Here is an 18,441-nt window from a genome sequence, read left to right on the forward strand (position 1 = left end):
CCTACTGTACTGTATATTGTCACAGGGTTGTTACGTTGACGAAGGCAGCAGTGGGCGTGTCGAAGACGAAATTCTTTATTTGGCCGAACTTGTGGGCGGGAAACGAGTCAGTCAGAGCGTCGTCCGTCAATAATTTTGACAGTGGTGAAGGGTGTCGGCTTTTATACATGCTCTATCGAATGTTCCAGCGTTATCGCTGGTGGCCACGTATTCTCTAGACTATTCGCGTACCGCGCGCAATCTTAATGGAAAGATCTAAAACAATCGTGACGCTTCTGGAACATCGCATCGCGGTCTGCGCGGAGCATTCCACACAGTCTTTGCGGGTGAAGCCCGAAGACAACAAAATTAGACACATGGGAATATGAGGAACGCCGCCAAGCGCACAGCGCAGCCTGAATACGGTGTTTGCTCGATTGTAACGCAATCACGATTGTAACGCGAGGGGCGACTTTAGTAGCAAAAATTTGGAGAAAAAGCTCGCATTGTATTCGAATAAATACGGAATGCAAGTACCATGATGCCGCTGAATTGGGTTTAGATTTAGGGAGAGCTACGCTTAATTAAAAAGAGACTGACGCAGAATATTTTATCAAGCTTCGCTGGTCACACACCTTCATAGAGCGTAGTTTCTCAGCCGTAGGTATTTCATTGCGCATGAAGTAGCTGTGCACTTTGCGCCGCAATGCTGCCAACGCAAACGTGTAATAGCGCAGCAGCCGCGTCTTGCCGGTGATGCGCTTCTCACTTTGGCCCGAGAAATTCGATTTCTTGCGCTTCGGGGAGGCAAGTTGGGCCCGCAGAGCTTCAGCCTTGATACGCTTAACTGTTCGCTCACTCACTCCGGTGAGCTCGGCAACAATCCGGCACACTGCATTTCCAGACCAGTCACGCTGACGGCGCCTCACTCCAGCGATGACTTTGCAGATAACTTGTGTGGTCTGGTTTGATAGCCACTTTCTGTCACATTTAGAGTAGAGCATCTTCGGAGAACGAAACGGCGAGTTTGCGGCCGCACACGGTTCAGGCCAACGGTTCAGGCGGCATCGCAGACGCCATGTTTACTGAGACTCTGAGAGAGCAGGCGTGAGGAAAACGTGGTGCTGTCCAAAAAATAAAGACAGAAACAAACTTGAAGGTTACAATAACATTTTTTCACGAATGGCTTCCCATACTCGTTCTTTTTTTATAACGAAGAAATCTTTATTTATTCGAGCTAGGTAACTTTTCGAATTACAAAATAAATATAGGTACTATTTCTTAGCGCGCGCGCATGCAGGCACTTTGGCTCTGTAGCTTCCACAGTGGTGCCAAGAAAAGTTGTCGCCGAGTATAGAACGACATAACTTCTTCGCCGACTAACTCCTCACTGACTGACTCTGCCCCCGCGCTCTTGCTGCGCTTGCATTGCCTGTATCGGTTCGCGCCTGGGTCCGGGAAGGTGCGTATGATTCGTCTGTGCGTAGCACACCGAAAGCTAGGGAAAGGGCGAGATCCTCTCACCGATTCGTCTGCGGCATCAGACGGCGCCGCTGGCTCGGCTTTGCTTTCTCGAATATCCCGATCTTTCGCGTTCGTTGGCTGTGTCGGTGGCGTCTTCTGCGGACAGGGTAAGAGGTGCGCGGGCGCGCTCCCAGCGCCTTTTTATATTTGTTTTTTCGATGCGCGCGCTCTGTCGCGCACGAACCGTCGGCGCCAGGCTTTGATGCCGTCGTTCGAAATCGGCAACGTGCGCTTAGTTAAGCGCTCGTTCGTGACAAACATCGTGCAGAAGTCCACTTTCGTAGAGGCCCGCGCCTTTCCTGCAGCTGCCAGTGCAGAATTAGTTGTCTGGCACCCGCACGAAGGGGAAATAGTAGCCGCAAAATTCATTCATCTCCTCACAGCAAAATATGTGCAAAGCGCTGTCGTCTGCTCGGCTTCCCGCACGTACTGTCGGCGGCGCCCGCTAGGTGGCTATCAGTGGCGCCTGTATAGGCGTTGCACAACGCCTATAGAATTCTAGAGGATTGAAATTTCCGGAGCCCTCCACTGCGGCGTCTCTCATAATCACATCATAGTTTCGGGACGTAAAACATCAACAATTATATATTAGTGCTGCTAATGCAAAGAAAGTTGCTGTTGTGCCGTACATGCATCGGATTTCGCATAATTTGAGAATTGCGGCAATGTCGGGGATGGACGTGTTTTTTTTCTATTCCTGAGCTGTACAGAAGTATTGCCAACAAGTTAATTCAGAAAGTAATGAGCTCGACGTATGCCATATTCAGCTTCGCAAACTTTTTGTAACCCGCGCTCGCAGTTGTTTCCTGGGCATTCCGCTTTCATTTAAAAAGACGTATTTTGGCCAGATCTTAAAATACATTAACCAGAGACTAAAGCAACATCATTATAACGTCACAAAAAATCTGGGGTGATTTGTGCATTCGCTGCCTAGATTGCTGCTGCATCCCCTTATTTGAAAACACTCCTATTTTGAACTGATGTAACGTATAGTACTGGGCGAGTTGGTATAGATTCATGTCTAATGGCGAATTCCACTGGGAGATCCGGAGCGGCCGCCGAAATCCTGGAGCGAGCACTCGGATTGTACCAAGCCAAATCTGCCAGTGGAACACGTGAATGCTCCGTGTGAGGTCGCTCCGGAAGTTGTTTATGCATACGTCACGTAAATTGGCTCCGGGAACTATTTCTGCTTCCGCTCTGTGCGTTTCCATGGGTCGCCGCTGCAAAGCGCGCATTGCGACCCCGCAGTGGCGAAAAGCGGGCGTGCCATTTTCTTGTGTTGCGCTGACAAATATGGACGAGCACATGGAAATATCTTCGATGTAGCCGATGATCTTCGGGCGTGCGCACAGCGGGTCAGGGAACGTTTCTTTGAACATAATTTCGTAGAGCACGTACGGTTCGTCGTCATCGCTGGTGCTACTACCGTCAGAACTCGTTCTCTCGCTGTCGCTCAGAGCTAGAACCAAACCAGAAGCTCGCCCAGCAGAGTAAAAGAACGCCATTTTAGGAATGTAAACAAGTGCACAGGGTGATCAGACCCCGTTTTAAACATGACTGTACCGGAAATGACGTCACCGCGTTGCCGGAGTTCCGGCGAAATCCACCTCTGCAAGACGGAGCAACTCGGAACGCTCCGTCGCGGAGCGGGTTGCTCCGAATCTGCCAGTGGAAAACGCGAACTTGCTCCGAATCGACCAGTGGAACGCAGATTCTCGAACGCGGAGCAAGAAAACTTGCTCCGGCTCGACCAGTGGAATTCGCCATAAGCGTAGCGCGAGGAAAAGCAGGACACAGTTAAGAACACACAATACAGGCGCTAACTGGGAACTAAAGTTTAATGGAAAGGAAATTCGCATCTCATAGTTCGCGATGACAACACCGAAATCACATCACGTGAACATGGATGAAAAAAACGAAAAGGAAAAAAATAAACAGTATGAGACAGGCTCTAACAACTTGCATAAAAAAAACCGGGAGACGCCTAAGCTTCGCTTTCAAGAGTTGAACGGGATAGCGATATCCGGCCCCATCCTAATCGTGCTCTATTTCGCTTGTCATTATGTTGAGTCGTCCGGCCTCACACGCACACGCACTCGACATACCTATAGTAAAGGTAAAGGTTTCCGCCCTCTGCAACAGCACTTTTATGACAACAGTGTACCCACTACGTGTGTGCAAGAGAATGCGCGCAGTAATTTGTATGCCCTTTGTAATGGGTGACATGCTTTAAACCAGCAGCAATTACGCGCGTGATACTTTACCAAGCTGCGATGCACCCACTACCTGTTCGTAAGGTAATACGGGCAGTAATGTGTGTTCCTTTTGTAATGAGTGGCCGGCTTTAAACCACCAACTCCTTATGCAGTTCACATGGTGTGACGCCGGATGGCAATATACGTTTGTTCCCCGTTTTACTGCGATATTACATCTCGTGCTGTAACACCTGTACAAAGGACGCGTATGTTTGTGAAGCATTAAACTTAGTTTCAGTGCAGTTGCAAACAATGGAGTGGCTCTGCTCCACTTTGAAACACTGCCGGTAAACACATGGTTAAAAAGAAAAGGAATTTTCGTTTCTTCTGTAAACTGCCGTCTATGTGATGTGCCAGAAACAATAGAGCATTGCTTTGTTAGCTGCAAAGATGCTATTCTGTTCTGGGATGTCCTTCAGCGAGCACTGAAGAAAAGATTTGTCATTAATTCTCACACCATACGTTATCCTATAGCAACATCGCTTGGTGAAGTGCCATATGATATGTTTTTCCTCATGCGTATGCATAGCTTATGGAAGACACGTATGCAAGACCGAAATGCAGAACCGACCATTTCTTCAAGCATACACCTCATTCGAATGGCTATTCACCTAAAGGACATTTATGACGACCTAGACTTTAGACCGGACTGGTATCCCCTCTTTGTGAGGTGCTCGGCCTCACCAGCTTTCATGTATAACACGATGTAAAGAACTCTCACTGTTCTACTGCACGTTGTGTTAGCCATCGAGTGTGTCCTTTGTGACGCTTGAGCGCTTATTGTCGCTATGAGCATTCTAATACTCAGTGTGATAAATACCATGAAAGAAAAAAAAAACAATCGAGTGGCTCTGTGGTAGAACACCTGCTTGCCACACAGATGGCCTGGGTTAGATTCTCACGCGGACCTAACATTTCTTATTAACGCGACAGCGTTAAAGAGCTCGCATCGCAGAAATTCCGCCGTCGGCGTCGGCGCCGTTGGTTGTGAGCGAAAAATCATCATCTTGTCCGTGACCGAAAAATCGAAAAAGCTGCAAATAAAATAATAAAAATGTTGGCTCTGAGTGAGAATCGAACCCAGGCCGTCTGCGTGGCAAGCAGGTGTTCTACCACAAAGCCACGCCTCTGCTTGGAGCTGCACTGAAAGTAACTTTGATGCTTCCCAAAAATACGCGTCCTGTATACAGGTGTCACAGTACGAGATGTAATATAGCAGTAATATTGCGTGGTACAAGCGTACATTGCCATCGGGCGTCACACCATGTCAGTATCATAACGACTTGGTGGTTTAAAGACAGCCAGCGTATTCCCTTAAGACCACGTAGTGGGTGTATCGCAACTTCGAAAACGTTTCTCGCGCATAATTGCTCCTGGTTGAAAGCATGCGACCCATTACATAAGGCACACACCGTAGTGCGCGCATTCTCTTAAACACTCGTAGTGTGCGAAGTGCGCACTAGGGGCAGGATATCGCTATCGCGTTCAACTCTTAAAGGCAAAGCTTAAGTGTCCCCCAATTTTCTATTTATTTCTTTTGGTCACGGACAAGATGATGATTTTAGGAGCTTGCTCCTTATGCTCTGGGCTTGTCTATCGCCCTAGTAGCCGCTAGTCCTCATTGCTCCCGCTAGCTTGGCTCAGCGCACGCTCGCGCGAAAGAGAATTGTTCTTCGAGGGCCTTGATGATGAAACTAACGCAGGCAAAAACCACATATAGGATAGCCAACTGTAGCATGCGCACGCTCGCACAAAAGGGAAGTCTTCTTCTTGTTCTTCGAGCGTCTTGATGATGATATGAACGCAGGCAAAACTACACATAGCATAGCCAACTGTAGCATGTAACGCTCGCTCCGCTCAGCGGCGCATGCTGTAGTTCGATAGGAGACCGCTAGAGAGGCACAACTGCGCGCTTCCTCTCTCTTTCGACAGTCGTCAGTCAGTGCGCTTCTATACTAATAATTAATGCTACTATAGCGCAAACTTCAGAGACGAGGGACGAAAGAACACCACACACGCAAGCGCTAACTTCGAAATGAATCTTTATTGTTTGAGAAACATATTTATACTGATAACCGCGCGCCTGCGCTACTTGACTTCCGCAACCCACGACACCCTGAAGTGATAACAGTAGGCTTACTATCTAAAAGTAATCGGTAACATGCCAAACCAAAACGTTATACACGATTCACCTGGCACTATCAAGTGCCGCAACTAGAAAGCACAATTCTTTCTTTGAGAGGGTAATGGAAGGCATGCTCATACAATGGTGACCATCCTTGACTATTTCTTCTGCTTCGACTATTTCCCTTGTCCTCTGGTCGGCATGACTGAAGAGCACTGCACAGTTTTCAAACTCTGACGTACATCCGCAGCTTCGGCAGTGCGTCGCTACGTGACCGCGCAAACCACCCCGGACATAATTTTCTGACCGAAAACACGCAAACCAAGTATCCAATTGAGGGTCATTGTATCGGAGAGTGACTGCTGGCAGAAGTCTGTCGCAGTCTTTCTGCAGAATAAACTCAAAGTGTTAAACATTGACGACCCATTTCACACCAAAAACTCAGAGAAAGCAGATTTGAAGCAGATTCACAGGACTAAAGTGTCAGGTTCTTCAGTGGACATCAAAGATCTATAATATTCGATTCCCCAAAAAGGTATTTTAACATGTGTCGAACAATGCATTGATCAGTACGGTGTGGTCAACTTTGAGAACGACGTTTGAATGTCTGCCGCGGGTTTTCTTGAACTTTAACATTGTACCTCACGTCAACTTTAGTGGAATGGTCAGATGAAATATTCTTGCAAAAAAGAAGGGGTGTGCATTGGTTCCTCTATTGCCCCCATCCTGAGTGATTTGTTTTTGGCTGACATTGATAGACAGATTTTAAATAAAGGGGGGGGGGGTATTAGAGTAGAAGGAAGTGGTAGAGCTGCCTCCGCTTTATTAAAGGGCGTTCTGGAGGCAGCTAAGTGGGGGCCGCTTGAATCTTGTGGCTGTCGCGGAGCCGATCGCCGACCGGTGGTGCCGCCGGGTCCTGGAGGAACAAGAGGAGTGCTCGCCATAGCTCGATGGCCCGATCCGGAAGCGTGGGATTCGGACAGGCCATGTCTGCAGAGAACAAGGCCAGGGTCCCCGCTTTATGGTGGCCAATGCACGAATCCTAGGTGGGATGTAGAGGGGTCACTTCCAACACAAGGGGTTGAGGTCAGAACAGCAGTTGCATGTGGAGCAGAAACCGGTTACGGGTGGTGGTGTGCCACCCCTGTGAAATCGGTTAAGCAAGAAAGGGGTAGGGCGTGTTCCTGTCTGAATTCTCTGAAGCAGCACGTACTCTCGTCGTGTAATTACGCGTTCCTTCGACGGAAGCGACGGTATCGAGAGTGGATTGCCCACTGCGGTGAGGTAAGCGGCACGACGTTGTTTATACAGGGCTCTTGACAACTGTACTTGCAGTATGCATTCTACGATAGTTTGAAATGGCCATTGCTACGAGCACAGTTGTTCGTTTCCTTACTGCACGGGTGCGGCATGCACCGTGAACCAAGCCAGGCTGGTAATTCAGAAGGCGTGCGCACGGGGCCCGATTACGCCATTGCGTTCTACTCTTGAAGGCGAATCTCAAGCGTCCTCTATGTTTTTGTGTCTGTTAATTGCGCTCCCTCCGTATATATTTTTCGGACGGTGCGAAAATGGAATCTCAACTGAAAGTGGTGTTGTGTGTGTCTTCTTTCCACTGTCTGGTCTTCCAGAAGTCGCTCCTGTCGTCGATGATAACCAGACAGCCTGACAACGCGTTGAAAGCAGATTGGAATCACTAAGGGAAATGGTGAATTTTCATAGCGTGCCTCGGTTGGCCCAAGTTTTTACTGGTTGAGCACTGAGCGAATGTTCGCATGGTAAGGCCGAAATGCTTAGTCGAGCATGTGGGACATAATGGTCGGTGCTGTGGCGACAGCAAAACTCAGTTATCTGAACACGTTAGCCGGCACGTGGAAAATGTGCAGTGTGCTTGATTTTCCCGACTCACAGAGGCTGTTTGAATGCATGGTTGAATAGGTTTCACGTCATTTCTGTCACTTTTATTTGTCTATTTTTTATATGATAAGGGAGGCAATAACGGAAGGTTTACCGAAAAAAATGTGGTAATAGTATTGTGCTTCTGTATTTGATGTGTTTGGTTCGGATGCAGTGGAAAACGCTTTTGTGAGTGTTAGCTTTTGTTCTGTTGTAATCCTTTAATTTCGATTTGGTCTGCCTGCTGTCGCTGACAGTCAGTTCATTTACGCTTTTCCCGTACCGTTCGTTGATATTGCGACATAACGTTTTAAAATAATGACGGGTTTTTTGGTCGAGCCAAAACAATTATTATCAGTGGTGAGCCAACTGCGCCATTTGCGCTATTTTTTCTATAATTCAACCTTTCTGCGCCACGCTGTGTAAAGCCCAGTAGAAGTTGCGCCAACTGCGCCAAAGTTCACTGACATATAAACCCCAATTTATATCCAAACCAATGTCCGTGGTGCGAGTCGCGACCGATGCTGCAGCACGTCACATGGGAATGTCAGAGCAAACCTATGGAGGCACAGTCGCCTCTGATACTGACGATGCTGGGGGAGCCTTGGGAGGCCGTCCTCGCCCGAACTGACCTGAGGGGTCTCCTCGATCAAGCCGGGCGAGCAGCGGCGGCCACTGGTGTCCTGGAATGGGGAACCCACCCTTGAAATTTCCCCTCCTTTTATTAAATGCGAAGCATTTCTTAGCGAACCTCTGGCACTTTGAGAGTTTCTATCTGCGTATCTATCTATCTATCTATCTATCTATCTATCTATCTATCTATCTATCTATCTATCTATCTATCTATCTATCTAGCCGCCTACGTCTGGGTGCTCTCATGATCGCCTCCTTAACTTGGTGTACACCAAAATTTGCATGGGAGAGTAAGAGGATTTGACGAATATGACTGTCGGGTCATGACATGAATAACGTTAAAATCTTGTCGCGTACGTCGTCAAACCCTTTCCACTAGACACGTGTGGCATATACCCGTTTACCACGGGCCGCGGTGTACGGGTATGCGCCACAGGTGATTGACAGTTTATATCGACCCAGGAACTGCGAGAACAGACATTGTTAACTTAAATGCTAGAGCGTTAAGAAAATCAACATCGGCAGCGTTGACTCAACGAATGGAAAGAATGAAAATGAGGATCCCAACAGGAATCGAATCCAAGCATTCTGCGTGGCAATCAGGCATTCTACCACTGAGCCACGCCAGGTCTATAAATTGGTTTGGAAAAACAGCTTACGCAGGCGTAATATCGGTGCAACGTCAATTGTGGTTGTCGTGCTGGCTATCTAATTTTACAAGAAAGCAATAAACACTACATTATACTCTTACGATGTCTACTCCTACTATACAGGCGTCATATCAGATTAACGTCTGTAGTTCCAGTGTTGGCTCCGCTTTATAGCAGTCTAATAAACATTACGTTTGTATTCCTATGATTCAGCGAGGTATATTAAGCATTGCTCGACCCCGGAGGAATACATTAACGAAAGTTACATATCATATCCACATCACCGCACCGTAAAGTGCACTTAGTCCGCCAGAACGACGCAGTGTCCTCTTCATTTCTTACGAGGCTGGGCGATGGCCTCATGCTGGCCGAGGATAATGCCAGATTGATTGACAGCCGCTTTGTAGACTAGGCTACGTAGGCCACATACGCCCTGGTAGTCTACAAATACGATAAACACCATCCACTGATGTTGGTCTACGTAGCACTATCCAGGCCTACCAGCCTCGACGGCCTATATACCTGACCAACGCGAAGGGTGGCTTCAGGTTCCGACATGTCGGCGGCTCTGTCGACAGACAATTTGTCGACGAAATGACCGAGGCATCCACGAATTCCAACAGCTCTATTATACCATATACTTCACTACACATGGACCCCTTGTCACCACGATCACGACCGGATCCTAAACCAAGTCATGACCAGCTGCTGGTGCTCACTGATCACGGTGATGATGCCCTTGTTCAAGAACTGGCAAGAACTTCTTGCACACATTCACACGGGTTCGTGAAACCTGCGTGCGTTCTCGGGACACGTATAAGCACTACATATCAGCTTACCGCTTCCGGTGTTGATAATACCCACGTTGCCATTGGCAGCGTTACTCAACCGTAAACAACTGGTTATATAACACATATGCGGCTCTTCAACATATATAAATGTGCGTATAAAATTTATACAAATTTTTAGCGTCATTTTGTAACGTGTCAGTCAGTATAGAAATCTTACGCCACAGTCACCTACCCGCCGCATGCTTCGCATAACATCGACTCCCACGGTACGTGGGATCTGCCGAATTTTTTTTATTTCTTTTTCTTTCTTCTTCTCATTAATAAACGTTGTATCCTCCTCATGGCTGCTCACACAGCAGGTGAATGTTTTTGGCCCAAAATGTTCTTAGCCTTGCCCGGAAAATTTTGATAGGTTTATGTAATTGCGATGGATCGCTACCCTCCCCTTCTTCTCACAAAACGCTTTTGTTAATCAATCAAGGTTTATCAGCGCCGCGTGTTCCTGTGCCCTCCGCTAATGACGGCTTCACCTGCTATTTTAGTCTCGGAAGTCATCGCTTTTGATGAGGAAATCGTGCTAATACGAAGACGAAATACTTAAAAGTTTATGCCTTGTCGTAAGGTAGCGCGGAATGGTCGTGTGGCTATCGTTTTATACATAGTACTGCCCCCACCGGACTCCTTCATTGTTGCAAGCTAACGCTTTACCAGGCAGACGGCTGAGTTTGATTCGGGCTCGAACCCTGATTTCTCATTTGTAGCGTTAGCTACACTTGCCTAGCCGGAGCCGATTTCACGTGGGTCATCATGAGCCGTGCTGCGCATGCGCGAGGATGAGTGCGGAGCCGGCATCTCACGCGCTCTTCGCCACCGCCGCGCGCGGCTCGCCGCTGCTGGTGGCGGAGAGCGGGAGGAGTGGCGTCGTAGCCGGGGAGACAGGCTGGCGCCGGCGCGCGCGACTCGCCCCTGATGCTCTGTGCATTCGAGAGGTGTGACGTCGTAGCCACGGCGCGCGCAGCTATTCGCCTTCGCTGTGCAGTCGCCATCTGACAACGCGCTGGTGGCGCTTGATAGCGCCTCTGACTGGCGTTTCCAGGTGGGTAATGTCATGGAGAAGGAGAGCGCAAATGCTGCTCAACGGCGCAGAAGAGCCGAGAAGATTATGTCATCGGATCCCGAAGTAGTTGGCTGGCAATTAGCGGTTCAGCGTACGAAGAATGAACAGAGGAAAGCTAAACGTGCTGCGGCGACACTGGAGGAAAGGGAGGAACGTCTAGCAAAGCGGCGTCGCCAGGATGATGAGGGACGAGCCCGACCACCTCTGCAGCAGCAACAACAAGACGCCGTCGATGACGTCATGGCTCGCCGATCGACTGCATATATTGTGAAACTTAGCGAAAGCGCCAGTGCGACTCGGACCTTCGAGATGGGCTTCGTAAACAATCAGTTTGGATATGTGTGCTACGTGTGTGAAATACTATGGCACATAAAAGACTTGACGCCGCTAAGTAGTACCATGCGTGAAACGATGAGTTTAGTGGCGGCGCCTGAGTGGGGTGAAAGCGTGGCGCGGGTTTCTACAACGTGCAAGAACTTTCTCGTTAAGCAGAACATTCCGCTCTTTAGCGTTACCAATGGGTATCGTTACCCGGCCATGCCGCCAGGTCTGCCGGTTCTGAAAGATGTGGCCGAATGTGTGTCATTGGAGCAGCTGTAAGCATGACAATCAAGCCAATCCTTGACAATCTGGAAAGCTCAGAATAATCAGCTGAACCTTTCCTAACGCGACGTATATCCTGGCATAGCCGAGCTAAGCCACTGCAAATTTTTTTCTATCCATTCGGATATTCCGCTGATGACACCGAATTTTCGGTGACACGGACCACTTCACTTTATTGCCTTGATTTGATTCCAGATGAATTCCCTTTTTGCAGCTGGCACTGGGTCAAGAAATCTGCCTCCAGACCATGCAGCCCTTTAGTGACATCAGCAGACCCACTACGGAGGACTGGCTCAAGATGGGTCTCTTTGAGGTTTGTGCACAGGTTTATGTACCGATATCAAAAAATCATTTCCGCCGCGAGTGCGAAGCAATGAATGCGGTAGAAACGAATACGAAGTTAGGCTAGCAGCCAAATCGTTTGCATCCGAACTCCTGTAACTCTACAAAACGCTGGTCTAAGAGAACACGGCGGATCCGGGGATCGAAGCGGTTTTCGTGCTATATGTCGTCTCAAAGGGAACTAAGCGGTGAAAGCACAGCCCGCATAAAGAAGTTATACGAGCCGCCAACTGAAGTCTTTCTGAAGTCTGAAGATTAACCTCTTATTCTAACATTTTCATCATCAGCTCCAAAGCTTTCTGCTATATTAAAACGGCACCACAACATCCTAACACAAAGTGATCATCTTAAAAAAATCTTTCCTGAGCCACCTCGTGTTGTTTACCGACGGTCAAAGAACCTTCGCGACATGTTAACGTAATCGAAAGTTGGTGCCCCTAAAGATAGTGGCTGCGGCCCTTGCCACAAACCACGGTGCAAAGTATGTTTGCACATGCAAACGACACAGAATACTGCAAGCACGTCTTCCGACTTTAGTATAAAGATTCGTGGCAAGTTTGATTGCGATACCTACAATGTCGTGTACGTGTTCGAATGTGGTGCCTGTTCAAAAGAATATATTCGTCAGACGGAAACTCCATCACAATACGCTTTAATAACCACAAATCGCATGTAAATACTTTCCTTCATCTACCGTTATCACGACATCTTCGCATGCCAGGCCCACAGTTGCTAGTTCCGCTTATTATAAGCGGATTTGGGCTTCTTTTTTGGCAGAGTTGCTTGGAAATTCTTAGAGCCGCTTGTCGAGTTTTTTAGGCTTACTCGCGCTTTTTCAGGAAATATTATGATTTTAGTACCCGGCACGTGTATTTGTCGTCAAATACATTGGTTGAGTCAAAATTTACGAGCCCCCTCCCCCCACGCGCTCATCTAGCGCTCCGAGGCCCTTCTTTTCCTCCTGACGACATTTATAAAGGCGCTACAGCATGGTAGTAGAAAAACTCAGGAGAGGCCCTGATGTCACTTTCAGTGAAGCCTCGTGATGCGGGAAGCCTGCCATTTTGACTGGGAAGCTTCTCTCTTGTTTACATGTGAACAGTAAAGTAGAAGGCACGTCCTCTGCCTGCGGCTCGAAAACCACGTGGGAACGCGCGACGCGGCGCTCGTGTCGAGGCGATTTCGAAACCAATGGAACGGAGCACATCACGCTGGGCCACCGCGATACCGTGGGCGACCTTATTTCGTCCGAGTATTCTGCTCTTGCGCTGAGAGAAGTGTATCCGAACATTCTAAATTATATTGTCCATCCTTGTTTGTATTAGCTGATATGAGATTAAAGATGTTTTATCGGAGTAGCCAAATTAATATTCCGACGACCAAGCGCCTCCAATTTGTATTTCTTTATGAAAAGCTTCAGTTTTATACCGCTGTTTTGTTTTCATTTGTTCGGGCTATCAGCAAGGCTGCGAGCTAGAAGTGGCGATACTGAAAAGTCCATGCAGTCTCACGGTGCAAAAAATTCTCGGCGATGACCGGCGACACTGATACTTCACGTACGTATGTACATTCCTACATCTAGACCAATGGCTAACCCATCGGCAGTTTACGAGCACAAACACGCATTTTGGTTGTAGCTTGAGGAATCGTTTTAACTTGCAGAACAAGTTTCGGGCGGCTACGAGCAGGTGAAATAAATGTGGCGAGCAACAGCGCGCATAGGTGGAGGCCAGCATAAGAGAACGCCGCGGACTGCATGCACTGACTACGGCATGTTGTGTTAATGTTTTTACGACTTTTAATCACGTACTCTACAGAAAACATAACAAAAACAATATCCAACCATAGAAGCCAGCACACAACCTTCTGTTTTCAGTCGTTCAAGCGCCTATTTTATTATGTGAAATGAATAAACAGTTACAAAAAAAGTAATATAAATAAAATTTTCACCTTCCATATGTGCTTGTATTTTTTTTCACACTATAAAATAATTTTCAACAATGAGAACATTTCTTTGAAGTTCCGCTTGTTTTGGGCTTATACACAGGAGTGCCGCCGCTTTTTTGGGCTTCTTTTGTGGTGACTATTCGCTTGTTTAGTCGGCGGTATCTGGCAACACTGGCCAGGCCACCAAATGAAAGCAACCATTCTTGAATCTGGTTTTCGCTGAAATCATGACCGCGAGCTCCGGAAATCATACCTGATATTCAAGTTAATCACTCTAACGAATGGTATCAGTGAGGTTGCAGGCACACTGACCTGTCTTCCTTCCGCGTACTTTATCTTGTTCAACAGCAACAAGTGTGCTTCTTTAGCACAACCCAGTATGATGACAGTGGCATTTGTCTTCCGAGAGTGCGTTGTACTGAGAATGTAGAACGTGAAAAAGCAAGAAGTTTTGTAATCCTGCTGAATGTCTCCGCTGTATTTCCGTCATTATTATTTTCACTAGCTGTTTCAGCGATTTCACTGTTAATACTTTTTTTGTCAGTTTTGTCATCTTGAACGCGTATCATTCACGAACCGACAGTCATTACTGTCTTTGTATGAAAACGCTTATGCTATTCGTATCGTTGCCGCTATGTACTTACACATGTATCCCATTAAGCCACCTCACTTGCCAATGATTGACACATGGTGATATCACACATCTTAGAAGAACTTCTTGTTGGGCGAGATGGTGCATGATTTATTGTAGGGTATGTGCGCAAAGCTCGGACGAACACAGGAAAAACGATGTAGACAGAAGGGGCGCAAACTATCAACTGATTTATTCTTTCTTGAAATAACTTATATAAGCTTCTTCCAACGTCACAAGGAAAGTGGATAAGGAGAGAAAGCAAACAAATCATGCCCACCTCATGTCAAGGAAAACCTGCGCAAGAAATTGCCTTCTGCCTTATATCGGTTAACCGAAGTATCGCTTACGCAATCACCACCCTTCTCTTTAATGATAAAAGCTTCCAACAGTTCCCGCCCCATTCTGTTCCTGCCCTTTCGTAAAATCTTGAACGCGTATCTTTTTTAGCAAAGTCTCACATCCTAAGCATGTGCTGCACTGAGCGGGAAGGTGCGCTCCTTCTTTATTTCGAACTGACAAGGCATGCTCCTTGGCGTGCTCATTTATGCAACGCCCCGTTTGTCCCTCATAGGACTTTCCACACTTGAACGGTATTTCATACACCAATTTCGTGGCACATTTGACAAAGCTTTCAGCATGCTTGATTCCGCAACCATTGCGTAGGGATTCCTTTCCGCCAATCCTTCAACATAATCCGGCAAGCTTTTTGGGCGCCGAAAAAACCACAGCGACGCCATGCCGATTGGCCACTTTTTTCATGGTATCGCCGACCTTGTGCATAAACTGCACAACAATGGGCTTTTTTTTCGTTGGGCACTCGGTACTGCCACCACGTATTCCATCATTTTTTATCTTCTTAAGAAGATTGTCAGCCACTGCTGTGATTACCTCACAAGGGAAGCCGGCCACTAGAAGCCTGTCAACTTGATTATCGAAACTGTCATGCATGGTATGCGGACACGATTTAGTTAGAGCGGAATAAAGACACGAACATGCAATCGCTCTTTTTACAATCTTTCATTGCGCAGAATCAAAAAGCATAAGGGCTTTCCGCGCTCGCGGTGCATATTTCGAGCAAATATGGCGTCTTCCGATTTGCAAAGTAACGTCTAAAAATTGTAACGAACCGTCGGAAGGAATCTCGTGTGTAAATTTCAAATCTTTCCCATGAATCCTGAAAAGGTTTAGAATACTGCTGACTAAATCCGTGTAAGTCCGGGCGCTCTGTCATGATAAAAGTATTAAAAAATCGTGGACGTATCTGAAGGTGTTAAGTACCCCTTCATTTGAAAATGCAAGCCCTAGTGAGCGGTGACTCGCGGCTAAAAATATGTCACAAAGGACCGGGGCAACACAAGACACTATACAATTTCCTTTGCGTTGGATGTAGAAATCATCTTTAAAAGAAACAAAGGTGGATTTTAAGTAAAACTCTAGCAAGGACATGAAACTGTCTACTGACACTCCAGAAGTGTTCTGAAATTTAATAACATCATTAGTTTCAATGCAGTTTCTGTCGGACTCAAAAAGTTCACCATGAGGGACCGAATAGAATAAGTCCTCCACATCTATGGAAAAGATATATCCTACATGTACATTAGAATTCAGAAAACCAAATAGTTCACTGGAATTCTTTGTAGCAAATGGGTCATCAACATACAGGGCACTAAAATGCTTCTGCAGAAACTGGCTAATTAGGCACGGCCAGGACCCCTTCTCGCTGACAATCGTTATAAAAGGAACCGAGTCCTTGTGGGTCTTTGCAGCAAAGAAAATGGTAAGATCTTTCTTTCTACACCCTGTTATTGAACTTGCAAGCTTACTGAGTTCTAGGTCCTTGCACAATGCAGCTGCCCTGCCTTTCACCCATGTTGCGCCGGGTCTGACACACACAAAGTTCTTGGCAATGGCTTCATCGGCTCTCTTGTTAAAATCCTCCTCTCTTAACTCTACAAAGCCTCCATTCTTGTCAGCCTGGATCAACCGCAGATTGTTCTGCTTGAAGAAAGTAACGACACTTTCAGTCAGATCCTTGGCGTTCTTTGTGGGCTTTGGGTTCACGGCTTTGTTAAGGCTTTCTACGCCTTCTAGAAGGCATCATTCACGTCCCTCTTGGTCGACCTGGCTTGAGATACTGCGGTGAATCGCCAGCTGGTCTTGCCCAGGCACTGAAGACTCGTAACTGAACTTCGGTCCTTTGCTGATAGTGCAGGCAACTTCTTCAGGCAAAACCACATCTCCCAGGACTACAAAGGCTATTGGCCCTTTGTTCTTGCCTGTTGCTTTACTACAGCCAAGGACTTGTTGAAGGCACGTGACCCACCTAAATTCAGTCATCTGTGCAGCAAGTTTTCTAGTAGCTCGTAGGTCGATTTCGGCTTCCCAGACCGGTCTCAACGCATAGCAGATCATCCGCAATAGATCTTGTAACCGACGCACCTGGCGCCATAGTTCCTCTCTTAAGTATCTGCAGATGCGCCTCAGAAGACCCACGCGCGGTTTGAGGAAACCAAACTCACCGATTGCCATCAGGGGTCATTGGAAGGAGACCGTCGAGATCAACGCCAACGCGATAAAATGGTCTGGCAGCAGTGGCGTAGACAGGGGGTGGCATACCGCCCCCCCCCTCCCCCCGTAAATTTTTATCCCACTGGATACAGAGCGCAAAAATGACAATCGACCACACTTACCTGCCCGGTCCCCACTTCAAACCAAGGAGGGGACCCCGTCGAAAAAAATATCTGCCTACGCCCCTGCTTGGCAGGGCATGGAAACTGCTGCAATGTGCCAGTCGCACGTAAAGATGTTGATATGCATCGTTGGCAGTCAGGACAGCACTGCACGAATTTCCGCACGAAATTGTACATGCCGCGCCAGTAATAGCCGTGAACACCGCGGCGTGACCACAGTACGGATCGTCGTGAAAAGAGGCGCATACTTGCGATCGCAAGCTGCGTGCAATGACCAGTAGACACCGGCGTCCATCGGCAGCGTAGTTGCAGTGATAAAGCGGTTGATCGCGGATGGTGAAATGGAAAGCTTGACGTCGGAGGGATCGAGCTACAGAAAGCGTGGATGTGCCAGATAGAGAATCAAGAAGAGATGGGATCCACGGGTCACGGCGTTCTTAGGTGGCAATGGAGTCGAGATCGGGAGATCACAAGGGGTGGTTTTGGAGGTAAAGGTTTGCGGGAGAGGGCGTCCGCGTCAGAGGGCTTGCGTCCGCAGCGGTATGCGACGCGAATATCGCGCTCCTGGATGCAGAGTGACCATCGCGCTAGGTGGTCAGAACGGTCTTTCAACGTGGCTAGCCAGCAAAGCGAGTGGTGATCGGTTACTAGATGAAACGGGCGGCCGTATAAGTACGCCCGGAACTTTCTAAGCGCCCACAACAGAGCCAAACACTTTTTCTGTCAAGCTGTAATTAGTGTACGCTTTCTTCAGCGTGTGACTAGTGTAGGCTACAACGTATTCTGAATAACCGGGCTTTCGTTGAGCGAGGACAGCGCCAAGCCCGACCCCGCTGGCGCCTGTGTGTACTTCTGTAGGAGCAATCGGATTGAAGTGGCGAATAATAGGTGGGGAGCTGAGCAGGCGGCGCAGTGTAGTGAAGGCAACGTCACATGCAGGGGGACAGGAGGAGAGGTTCACGTCGCCGCGAAGAAGCTGGGTTAACGTCACATGATGGATGTGAAATTGCGAACAAAGCGCCGTAAATACGAGCATAGGCCTACAGAATTTCGTTCTTTCGCGGTCGTGGGCTTGGCAAATTCCGCGACTGCACGAAGTTTTGCAGCGTCAGGTAATGAGCCGTGTTTGGACAGGATATGGCCTAAAATGACGAGCTCCCGGACATTGAAGCGGCATTTCTTGAGTTTAACTGAAGGCCAGCGTTGGTCAGACAAGTCAAAACGTGCCTGAGGGGAAGGAGGTGCATAGGGA

The 18,441-nt window shown here is 47.8% G+C and overlaps 1 protein-coding gene across 1 annotated transcript in view; it reads left to right on the top strand.

Moving 5' to 3' along the window:
• LOC119384801 (uncharacterized) overlaps positions 1-18,441 on the top strand; it is a 111,236-nt gene that overhangs the window by 10,102 nt on the left and 82,693 nt on the right. Inside the window, exon 2 of the mRNA XM_037652497.2 lies at positions 11,791-11,889. Coding sequence (XP_037508425.2) covers positions 11,791-11,889 — 99 coding nt within the window. The remainder of the gene's footprint in view (positions 1-11,790; positions 11,890-18,441) is intronic.

This window comes from Rhipicephalus sanguineus, chromosome 3 (genome assembly GCF_013339695.2).
Source record: "Rhipicephalus sanguineus isolate Rsan-2018 chromosome 3, BIME_Rsan_1.4, whole genome shotgun sequence".
Classification (NCBI taxonomy): domain Eukaryota; kingdom Metazoa; phylum Arthropoda; class Arachnida; order Ixodida; family Ixodidae; genus Rhipicephalus; species Rhipicephalus sanguineus.